Source organism: Theropithecus gelada, chromosome 12, assembly GCF_003255815.1.
Source record: "Theropithecus gelada isolate Dixy chromosome 12, Tgel_1.0, whole genome shotgun sequence".
NCBI lineage: Eukaryota > Metazoa > Chordata > Mammalia > Primates > Cercopithecidae > Theropithecus > Theropithecus gelada.
The window spans coordinates 17,700,706-17,713,199 of NC_037680.1; the positions used below are offsets into that span (position 1 = coordinate 17,700,706).

At 37.6% G+C, this 12,494-nt stretch overlaps 1 protein-coding gene across 1 annotated transcript in view; it reads right to left on the reverse strand.

Moving 5' to 3' along the window:
* Positions 1-223: 223 nt before the first annotated feature.
* The window catches only part of NXPH2 (neurexophilin 2), a 112,845-nt gene continuing 100,574 nt past the window's right edge, over positions 224-12,494 (reverse strand). The window contains exon 2 of the mRNA XM_025405114.1: positions 224-2,743. Within this exon, the coding sequence (XP_025260899.1) occupies positions 2,000-2,743 (744 nt within the window). The 3' untranslated portion in view covers positions 224-1,999. The remainder of the gene's footprint in view (positions 2,744-12,494) is intronic.

Genomic DNA, 12,494 nt, shown 5'->3' on the forward strand with positions numbered 1-12,494 from the left:
AAGTTATCCTTTCGCCCTGCTTTAAAATCTCCACAGCCAAGCTGCCTATTTAATATGTATCTAAGGGAAACCTTCATGTTCGATTGGTAACACACACACACACACACACACACACAGAGAGAGAGAGAGAGAGAGAGAGAGAGAGAGAGAGAGAGAATAAGCCCTTGTGAGGAAAAGAAACAAGGAGAACAGAGTCTTTAAAAAAAACCACCCAGGATTCATGTGACAGATCTAGCAAATTCTTTTTATTTACATAGAAATGTGTACGCATACTTTCTCTATACACAGAAAATTCTAAGTATATATATACATATATGATTCCCACATATTTTACAATAAATAATATCTTACTCTTGTTTCTAGGTGAAAATAAAAAGATGTCTCAAAATATTACTCACCAACCACAAAATTACAAAAACACGTGGTGAACTCAGAGCAAGAACTTCAAGCCTGCATTACCACACACTAAGCCTAGTACAATTTTTACAAAAGACAAAAATTGAACACTGCAGATATTACCAGTAAAAGGAAAGAAATGAAGATACAAAATAGAGAACAGAGCTCTTGGTTTTTTGAACAGTGTGGTAAGACTACTTCTTGTTGTTTAGGACTTATCTTCCTTTAGTCCTCAATTTAATGTTTTACTTTAATTAATATTTTACAATAAGAAGGGAGAAAGAAGTTAACATCTATTGTAAAATGACTGACAATTCCATGAGTATCCTGAGTTCTAGAAGCCTTTTTCCTGATCAACTAGACACCTCTTTCTGTTATAATTTAATAATCATCCAGTTCTACCATGTAGCATTGCTATTCACCCCCACAGGGAAGATGAGAAGGGCACTGACTATGAAGTGACATTAATTTGGAAGTCATTTCAAAAGTCTGGTAAGCCATGTATCTTGCTTGTCAGTACTTAATAATTAGAAATGTTTAAATATAACTCTCTATTTTCACATAGAGTTTGATCTTTTATTCAAATATTAACTAAATGCAAGGAGAACTTAATCTGGGAGGCTAGAAATAATGAATCCATAATCCTGAAATTTCCTCCCTCCACTTCCCACTTTTGTTTTCTATTCTAGTCTAGGAAACAAGCACTTACTCTCAACTTCAGAGTTGTTCTACACATGTGTAAAGAATCACACTACCGAATGAATTGAATAAAGCTCTAAGCTATAGGATGCATACACATTTTGTCATTTTTTGATTAATCCCACAGCATTTGAATTTATCAGAAGAGTCTAAAAGCATCATGAATTTTGTTGTTGTTGAACAAACTTATTCTCAGATTTGCTTTCCCATTACATCAGTATTCAAACTCAGAAGGGAATCATAAGAATGGTGACCAACACAGGGCTATGTGCTTAAATCACATTCCACGCAACTCTAGCTCAGATGATAAGGAACTTGGTTCCACTGTGGCACTGTAACTTCACACACGAGTTTTGAAACAAATTTTACCCTTTTTTCTCTCATATCAATAACAGCACAGATGGATGGGGAAAAGATAGAAATATAAAAAAAAGTTCCAATGTCAAAAACACAATTCATTTATCAAATACAATCTTTTCCTTTACTGCATCTGCTATTTCTGCGGTAACCTTCCAAAACATATTTCAAAGGCAGGCTCATTTCAAGAGCAATGTTTATCACATGCATAATTTTCTTCCTTCTTGTCACATATTGCTATCATTGATGTTTCTTTCAGAGAAACAATAAGATTTCTAGAACTTAGTCATCTTGCATGAAAGTGATGGTTTCATAAACAATTTAACTTTTTAGATAAAGGTAACTATGATAGAAACAAACAAATCTCACATTTAAAGATGTCTCTTTTTCTTTTTTTAAATTTGAAAACCTGATAGGGAACTATTTGTTCACCGCCATAAACAAAAGGGATCCTTTACCATAAAGAGCTGGGCTTGTTTCTTGGTCATTCTAATCAAATATATATATATACACACACATATCCCTCATTTCTACCACAACAGGAAGGTCAGCCGGAAGATAAGTATGGGGTCTCACTATGGTAATTGTAGTCAGGGCACACCTTTTGCACGAGTTTATAATCAACACTGTAAAAGGCAATGTAAATGCAAATGACCTTGAAGGGCTTGGAGCACAACCAAGACACATGGCTCTGAGTCTGCTCCTGGTAGCAGATCTTGGATGGGTCAAAGTTGCACAGGGCGGTCTTTTTCGCCCGATCTGTTTTTTCATACTCAATGCGACAATTGAAAGATTTAGATTCCTTGGTCTCCAAGGTAGACTGGGGGGAAACTTCAAATTCCACCACCTTGGAGGGTGGTACCAAGCTCACTGAAACATTGCCCAGGCCTGTTGAATTATGTCGGAAATACACACTGAAGGTTCCATTTCCATGGTCAACAATTTTCCCTGTGATGAGGAGATTGAGTTTGACAGTTTTAATGTTGGAATGAAAGTCACCCCATCCAAACATTTTCTTAAATTTTCCTGTTTTCACTATTGGCCTCCGTTTAGTTCTTGCCAATGGCTCCTGAACCTCCGTGATGTTGGCCAGCCAATCCCAAAAGTTTTCCATGCTGTCTGCATACGCCATGGGGCCGGGCTTGGGCACCGGAGACTGTTTAACAAACAGGCGCAGGGGACTGATGATCCTTGAGTGCACCACGTTGCCGACCAAGGTCCCTGGAGCATCTTTGTCTTCCCAATCCAGCCCCTCCGTGGCATGTACCACTTCCTTACTGTCACAAAATAGCTGTTCGAAAAGAAGAAAGAGAAATAAACTTTAGGTTAATACCGTGACTGCGCACTCAAACTGAAATCAAACCGCAAGGGAAATTCTTTCAATATTATTTAGATTCTTATTCGACAGCATTTCACACACACACAGCCGGGCTCAACAGTGTAACAAGATGAGCATTTAATTCAAGCAATGGAAAACCGTGAATATGAAAATTAAAAAAGGTGATGTTAAGAACAAAGTGTTTCATTTTAATGGGTTGATGTGGTTTTAGTCTCTGTTTCCTGATCTTCACAATGCTAATTTTCCAGTTTGGGGGAAGAGTATATTTTGACTTCTCGTTTGATATAATCATTAAATTGTCAACTCTTTTCTTTCAGGTAGAAGACAAAAATAGAATGCTGAAGGTATCTACCAAGGAGCTAAAAACTTTCAATGATATTGATAAGTCTTTTAAGTATATTTGGAAATATTAAGGTGATTATTATGTTCAAAGGCTTATAACATGTAATTTCATAGCTCTTTATATAATTTCGTCTCAAACTCTGTAACAAAAAAAGGCATGTGATGAGGATTAGAAAGTTCTACAAAATTTTAAGTTGAAAAAATATAAGTAAAAATTTAGTTGCCTTTATAGAAACAGAAAGTAATGTAGAGAGGTATATTTTGAATTAATAGGTTGTATAGGATTTAATAAATTTTATTACAACTGAATTATATCCTAAAATAATTGCTAAGAAAATGTCATGTGCATGTGGTTTATGGGTTTCTCAGTATTTTGGTTCAAATAATAGCCACTGAAACATAAGACTTTATTTGCATTTGATTTTTCTTTTTCTTCTTTTTATAGTACAAGAGTCCCCATGTTTACTAAAAATAATTTAGTTAAGTAGATACGGATTTTAAGGGACAGAATCATTATATATGATGCTGTTGCATGGAGTGAATATTTATGGGTGATTTATAAAAAGTCTGGAAAATAGAGGTTTCTAGTGGAAACACAGCCTCTTATCTCTAACGGCACAAACTACTCTTGTAATGATTCTCCGGAAAACTGTCAGCATGATGAAATGGGTGAGGAAAGAAATGAGGCTGTGTTTATGTCCTTTCTCTAGCCCTTTCAAACTTGGCAAAGCACTTGGTAAAAATGGTTTCAGATTATTCCCAAAATTATTGCTTTCAGTCCAATTTTGAAAATTAATGAAAGACACAGCCTGATTATAAATACAGCATTTGACTAGATGGCATAGTTTGATAACATAAGGTTATCTATTGCATGTTCATAAAAGTTTAGAAGCTTAAATCCTAACAGGGCTTTGTGAAAAGTATTTTCACCTATGTCTAGTCCCCAAATCACTTTAGGAATCCAAGGACTCAAAAGGTATAGCTAGGTTTCTTGAAAATTATTTTTTACTTTGGTAAGGATGGGAGGGTGCTACAACATATACTTCTCCCTTTGGTTAATTTCCTGGAAGCTTTTCTTCCTCATTTCTGGAGTTTAAAAAAATTCAGAACAAGTTGGTATGATGCATATTCTTACATTTTGAGAACCTAAATCCATATGGCCTCTTCTTAGGGGCTTATACACCCTGAATTGATACTCCTTTCTCTCTCCTGGTGTTGGAAGGCTGTCAGATTCCCCAGGGAAAGAGGGATCATTACTCTGGATTTCTGGCTGAAAGTATTTCTGATACTGTAACTACAGTTTTCTGATTTTGCACACTTTTTTCTCTTTTATTGGTATACAATATTTTACATATTTATGGGGGTACATGTGAGTATTTGATACATGCATAAAATGTGTAATGATTAAGTTAGAGTATTTAGGGTATACATCATCTCAAGTATCACTAGTATGTATTGGGAACATTTCAAGTCCTTCAAGCTACTTTAAAATATACAACATGTTGTTGTTAACTATAGTATAGTCACCCTACACTGCTGTTGAACATGAGAACTTGTTTTATTTTATTTTAAAAAATGGGATTAATTTTTTTTTTGGTAGAGATGGGGTCTCAGTTTGATGCCCAGGTGGTCTCAAGCTGCTGGCCTCAAGAGATCCTCCTGCCTCGTCCTTCCTAAATGTTGGGATTACAGGTATGAGCCACTGTGCCTGGACTAGAACTTATTTCTTCTATCTAACTATGTTTGTACTCATCCATCAATCTCTCTTCATTTCACCCACCCCACCCTCAAATGCTTCCCAACCTCTGGTACTATCAAAATCCTCTATTTCTATGAGATCAAGTTTTTAGCTCTTACAGATGGGTGAGAATATGTGTTTGTCTCATTTCACTTAACATAATGACTTCCAGTTCCTTGAATACTATTTATTTATTTATTTTTAGAGACAGGATATCACTTTGTCACCCAGGCTGGAGGCATAATCATAGCTCACTGCAACCTCAAACTCCTGAGCTCAAATGATTCTCCCTCCTCAGCCTCCAGAATAGCTAGGAATACAGGTGCACACCACCATCCCTGGCACACACATACACACACACACACACACACACACACATATATATATGTATTTTAGACAGTCTCGCTCTATCACCCAGGCTGGGGTGGAGGGGTGCAATCTCAGCTTATTACAATCCCCACCTCCCGGGTTTAAGAAATTCTTGCACATCAGCCTCCCGAGTAGCTGGGATAACAGGCATGCACCAACATGCCTGACTAGTTTTTGTGTTTTTAGTGGAGACAGGGTCTCACCACGTTGGCCAGGCTGGTCTCAAACTCCTGGCCTCAAATGATCTGCCTGCCTCGGCCTCCCAAAGTGTCAGGATTACAGGCGTGAACCACTGCTCGGCTTAATTTTTTATTTTTATACAGATGAGGTCTTGCTATGTTGCCCAGGCTGGTCTTGAATTCCAGCCTCAAGTGATCCTCCTACCTTGGCCTCTCAAAGTGTTGGGATTACAGGAGTGAACCATCACATCCAGTCCCTTGAACACTCTTACTCATGATGTGCACAAACTTCATTCCAATCATTTGGTAATAGTCCATGGAGCTCAACACCCAGACTCTGCTTCCGACTTGAGTTTCCTGAGAATGGAGACAGCCTGGTCCAAGTGACCTGTCTCAGCATCTCTCCAGAAAGAGGGCCAAGGATGCATAGGCAGATAAGAAGCTCTTGCTGATCAAGGTCCAATTTCTCTTCTGTGATTGTGATTCTTGCTGCCCATAGTCTACTACCTATTTTTCACCTGTTTCCAGTATTTCATGAGATTCACCATGCTTGGTAAATGCTTACAGACACATCTACCATTTGCGGAACATCTGGCTTACAAGAAGTGCTCCTTAGTTCCCAATCTCTACTCCTTGATTTGGTACAGCTTCTGAGCTTCTTCCCTTACTCTCACCTTCCTTCTTCTATTTCATGGGAGAGAGCCCTTCTGACATTTTCCCCTTTAAGCTTGCTTTTAAAAATACGTCTTGATTCTTACCTTTATGTATCATAATATCAATTACTTTATTACAAATACCATGATACTTTATCAGCAGAACTAAAATACATTTTTCATTCAAAAAAATTTTTTTTCAACCAGAAGTATAAAAATACTCCTTTATCAATAGCAATGTGCCCTCTTTTTCTTTGAAGTGTTTGTTTTATGTTACGTGTTTCCCTAAACTTTTTTTCTGCCTGGTTCATTTTTCTTGTTTTAGTGCTATGCCTAATTTTCTCCTCACTTTCCCATTACTGAAAAACCAATAAGAATTGAGCCCATCATTCAACAACCAGTAAGGTTTGCAATCATGTAGTCTTAGCTGATCTTGGTGCACTTTCAAATATATGACAGGCACCGATACCTTAAGAGATCCTTCTCTTATCTCTAGGACTTCCATCGTGATGGTTCTGAGATTACTCAATAATAATAATAATAATAGTAATAGTAATAATAATAGTAAAAATAATAACAATTGGCCATTACTGAGACATTTTCAAAGATCTGAACACTTTTCTGGTAGCAGTTTATGTTGTAAGAGGACTTGACCCAAATATATGTGACTCTCTTAAAAAAAAATGAAAGTAGAAAACATTCTAAGCTTATCAAACAGATAAATTGAGTGTCATTATTTGCTTTTACAAAAGTTGTTTTATTCTTTGGAAAAGGTTCTCTATATGAGAATTTGAAATGAAATTAGATTTCTAAAAAAAATTCATTCTAACACACTACTGTTCAGGTCCAAACCTGCTCAAGGAGCCCTTGATTTTAAGATTAGTCTATACAATAAAAAATAATAAAAATCAGCTAATGGCAAAGATATGTAATGTTTCTCTCTTCCAGTGACAGCATGCACTGGCAGTGCCTTAGATTAAAAGTACATATATATATAATATATATATATATATATATATAAATCTATATAAAGCCCTTATTTTTTTTTTAAATTTGGCTTTCCTTAGAGCATCATATTTCTAGCTTGTTTTGACAACAACATTAGCCAAGTTGGAAAAACTGTGTACAACCTCTTCTGCTTATTACTTTAAAATGCACGGACAGTTCTCACAAGTGCAGACTTCCAAATCTAAACCCAAATCTCAAAAAGTTATCTGACAGTGATTTACCGGTAGAAGAATATAATTTAAAGGGCAAGTATATTTCTCTATGTCATTTAAAAGCTGACAATTTTATCTCCCCGCCCAACTTTCAGCCTTGGTGTAACTTGTTCAGCCTTCCTCTTGTTATAAATCACCACTTTATAACATCACTGCTGAGAGCTCAGGCACACTTTTCTACACCAGGTCTACCTAGATGATTATATGACCTAAGTCCCCAGTCCACATGCTCAACATGAAGACCTAATCAGAAGATTGGAGGCTGATGAGCCACAACCCTGCCCACCTCCCCACTGCTTACCCATATATTCCCAATGGGGAAGCAACCTGATATGATGGAAAAGAGCATAGGATTTATTGCCTAATGGCATCATCACCCCTTGCTCAAGTGTATGATTTGAACCTCAGTTTTCTCACCTATATCTCCTTTGCTGGTTGTAGGGACTAAAAGAATGGATGGAAATTACTGGGCCTATTCCTTGGCAAAAGGCATTCAATGACTGATGGCTCTTCCATGGTCCAATGGATAATCTCGTGCCTCTTACTCAAGAAGAGTCTCCAAAGGTTTCTATGAATTCTCAAGCCTCCAGGGAAACTGATTAATGGTTAATTGAGCAACTTGTTCAGTGCCATGTGATAAATTAATGACCAAGTAGAAATCCACCCTCTCAACCCCAGAACATCAATCGAATGTTTCCTTGTTTCTAGTCTTACTGGCATCTGAGTCACATCCAAATCCCAGGTGAGTGCTCTTTGCCAACAAAATGTGTTTGTAGATCTTTGATTCCAATCTACTATATGAGTCAGCAAAGGGAGCTGAGAATATAAAGTGTCTGGCAGGTGTCCTCGTTCATGAACAGACAATTTCTGTGATACAACATGCTGGGAGTCTCAATCTGTTGGTAATCCACTTTGTCCAAGGCAAGATTGTTAAATGTTATCTACAAAACAGATAGCTGTATATTCCTGGTTACTTTTGTATTTGCTGGGGCTCTTCCTGCTAATTTCAGTATCCCTGCTGTCTTTCCCCCCATCATATTATAATAATAATGCAAAAACATTTAACCTCAAGCATAAAACTGAGTTTTAAAAAGGGGAAGAAAGAAAAATTACTATGCTTTATCTGTTTGAACATTCCTTGATTTCAACACATTTATCAAAGCTTAAGTAATTTATGTCTTGGCAGGGTGTATCAATTTCACAAAGCACACACATTAGCTAGATACAATGATATCATATTAGCTTTTTCTGCATCTTACAGAAGAGCTCAAAAAGATTAATACATGCACAAGCCTTCATCAATTAAATGAAGCAGGTGGAAGGAAGGGAGTAGAGGAATAAGACTGTATTTCATTTTGGTTCTTTTGTTTTTAGGGGGGAAAAGCTGACAGGTTCAAATCATTCATCATAACAAGCTAAAGTTGAATTTTACTGATAATTAAATGCATTTTTTCCCCAAGAGGCAGAGAAGCTGCAATGAATTTATAGTAGCAGATGTGAGAACTGTCACAAATTATGGAAATAATTTATAAACTAAAAAGCATCTTCCTCTGCAAACATTATATCAGAAGAGACTTTTTAAACTGTATTCACTATGTATTTTGTAATAAACATTTTTATTTTGGAATAATTTTAGTTTACAGAAAAGCTGCATAATACAAACAGTTCCCATAGACCCTACACCCAGATACTGCACTCAGTATCCCCTACCGTTAGCATCTAATACTAGAGTATATTTGCCACAGCTATTAAACCAATATTGACACTAACTAAAGTTCATACTTTAATTGGGTCTCCTTAGCTTTTCTTTAATGTCTTTTATTTGCTCCAGCATCCTGTGCAGGATCCCACATTAAATTTGGTCATCACCAATTCTTAGGTTACAAAGATTCTCAACTTGTCTTGGTTACAAGTTTCTCAGACTTTCCTTGTTTTGGATGAACTTAAATGTTTTCTGAAGTACTTGGCAGATATTTTGTAGAATAGCCTTCAGTTTGACTTTATTCTATATTTTTCTCATGATTACACTAGGGATAGGGGTTTTGAGGAGGAAACACACAGAGGTAAGGTGCCGCTTTCATCACTCCCTCTCAAGGGTACATGCTAAGCAACTTATCACTGTGACATGTCACTGTAATGTTGATCTTGATCTGGCTGAGGTAGAGCAATGTATTTTTTTAAGGTTTTGCTTTCAGAATTCTCATAAGTGTTGCAGATTGTTGTTATCATAACTTTAGTTGAAATTACCTTTAATTCAGTGGCACTTGGTTTAGGATTTTTTTTTTTTTTAAAGTCAGAAGCTACAATATGTCAATTTAGAACTCTTTTTTTTTTTTTTTGAGACGGAGTCTGGCTCTGTCGCCCGGGCTGGAGTGCAGTGGCCGGATCTCAGCTCACTGCAAGCTCCGCCCCCCGGGTTTACGCCATTCTCCTGCCTCAGCCTCCCGAGTAGCTGGGACTACAGGCGCCCGCCGCCTCGCCCGGCTAGTTTTTTTTTGTATTTTTTAGTAGAGACGGGGTTTCACCATGTTAGCCAGGATGGACAGTATCACTGAATTATCTAAAATAACCTCAGAGTTGTTTAGGAATTTACAGACTATTTCTAAATTATTCTAGTAATTTTACATGCTATTAATGTGTCTGTCATCACTATTATTCATATCACTATTTTATTTTTATTTAATATTAATGCCTTAAAAATTGCTTTGATAATTGATAGCTCTATAAAAAAGAACTTATTCTATGAATATCTTATGTAGAATTAGAATTACTTGCTGACTAGATTAGAATCAAATATCCCTTCTCAGTTTAGGAACCTGCCCATTTTACTTTATTCTACACATTCAGTGAGAAAGGATCAATCTTTAGGTGTGGCTTTCTTTGTAGGTCAACTTGTTTACCAAAGGGAAGGGAGCTAACGAAAGAAACCATCACTAAGGATGATTCTATATTTAGTGCTCTGGGTGGTGCAGGGACACAAACACTACTTGGTTTCCTCTGGGTTTTATGACAGTCAGATATTTTCCACGTTTGTAGGATAACCCTCTCCTACAGGTTCATCATCATGATAGCTCTGCTTCTTCTCTGGAGCTATATGTTGGGCTGAATCCTGAACCGCAAGGGGAAAAGATTTCTCTACACTCAGTGAATAATGAAAACTAAACAAAAAGCATTTAAAACTTTGAGCTTCTGGGGTTCAAATTTCATTTAATATAAATCATGCTTTTATTAGAACAGTCCAAATAGGTGGTACTTTTATTACTTACAGAGACACCAAGGGAAGAGATATTGCCACCACCTTTGCTGTCCTAGGCCAGTGTTTAACAAGTCTAAACGACACGTCTATTAGCACATATTGACTCTTCACTTACGTGGCACTGGGGCAGTAGGAGAGGCCTGAATTTTTTATTTTATTTTTATTTTTGAGACGGAGTTTTGCTCTGTCGCCCAAGCTGGAGTGCAGTGGTGCAATCTCGGCTAACCGCAACCTCTGCCTCCTGGGTTCAAGCGATTCTCCTGTCTCAGCCTCCCGAGTAGCTGGGATTACAGACATTTGCCACCACGCCTGGCTAATTTTGTATTTTTACTAGAGATGAGGTTTCTCCATGTTGTTCAGGCTGGCCTTGAACTCCCAACCTCAGGCCTGATCCACCCGCCTTGGCTTCCCAAAGTGCTGGGATTATAGGCGTGAGCCACCGTGCTGGGCAGAGGCCTGAATATATGCCCTTTCTGACTCAGCAAGAAGAGACTAGGTTGACGTTAACACAACCTATTCAAGAAAATGGAAAGCATCGATCAGTTTAGAAATATTTTCACAAAAATGCTATTTTATTTTTGCAGGATTAAGTTTATTGCTTCACTGAATTTGCCTATGCCTGCAATCACAGGAATGCTATTGTATTCTACCATTGTACTGGCAAGTCACTGGACTGAGAGGAAAAAGTGGAGTGTCCCGATCGAATCAGTGCATTGCAGAAAAAAATCTATCACTGCGCCCCCCAGTGGCTGAATTTACCCAATCAGAAATATTGCCCCAAGAGCAAAGAAATGAATGAGAAAAGGAGGGGCAATGAAGTCAATCAGGACAAGCAGGGAAGAGCAAGAGACAGGAACAGTAGTGCTTTGATTTATTAGAAGGACTTGGGGTCAGGAGCATAAAAATGGATAATGGGTGCTGTAACTTAATCATCCCAGCACGCTGTGCAAGCCACATTTCCTCTCTGAGCTTGGTTTTCTTAGTAGTAAAATGGTGAAAAGCACAAGACAGGGTTGCACTTCAAAGAGATGAAGGAGGCTGCAAAGTGGAAAGTGAATTAGAGTGAGGCTGGTCTACAGGCAGGAATACATGTAAGGAGGTGAATACTGCACCACAGAGAAGTGAGGAGACCCTTGACCAGGTTCACAAACGCATGCGTTCATTTTTTTAAACACTTATTTGACACACACTTTTCAAACATATTTCAGGAGCCCACATTGTGGTGTAGGCACTGAGAGTACACTACTGAGCAGGACAGACATAGGTCCTGTCTTCAGACAATTTGCAGACAGCAAGGGGGTGAAGTAATTCACCTAGTCATAGTTCTCATAAGGTCCCATCTCTTGTTCTCTCTCTCTATATATATACATCTCAGTATATCAGAAGGTGGAAATGCTAATCCTAATTAAGGGAACAGGGTAAGCAACAGGGCAGGGAGTGAACAGAATTAAGCAATTAATATCTTTATTTGGATGAGTGAAATGAAATCCAGGACTTACTGGTTGATAGTTGATAAAGAATGAATTTGTGACAAGAAAACCAATCGATCTTGGAATTTATACGCCTTTATCTCTGGTTCCGAATTGTGTATTGATTTGTTCATAATTACTAATGAGAGTGTGATAACATTGTAAGACAATACTTATAATTTTTCCTAGTGAAAGGTTAACTTGGTGACTATTTTCATGAGCATAAACAGGCTCCGATGTTCAGTCTATGCTGAATTCCTGACTTGCAGCTACCAGCTGCAGTGCTTGGAAGTGATGACCTCAGGAGGCCTGGCCTTTCACCCTTTGACCTTCAAAGATCTTTTGAAAACGCATAAGGTGCGGTCTTGGGTTCTGGGACAGTCAGCCCTTTGTCATGATTATGCTATAACCCTCTTTTATATAATCAATATAATATATATTAATGTTACTTGATAATTAGGTAACTATGCTCTGGAT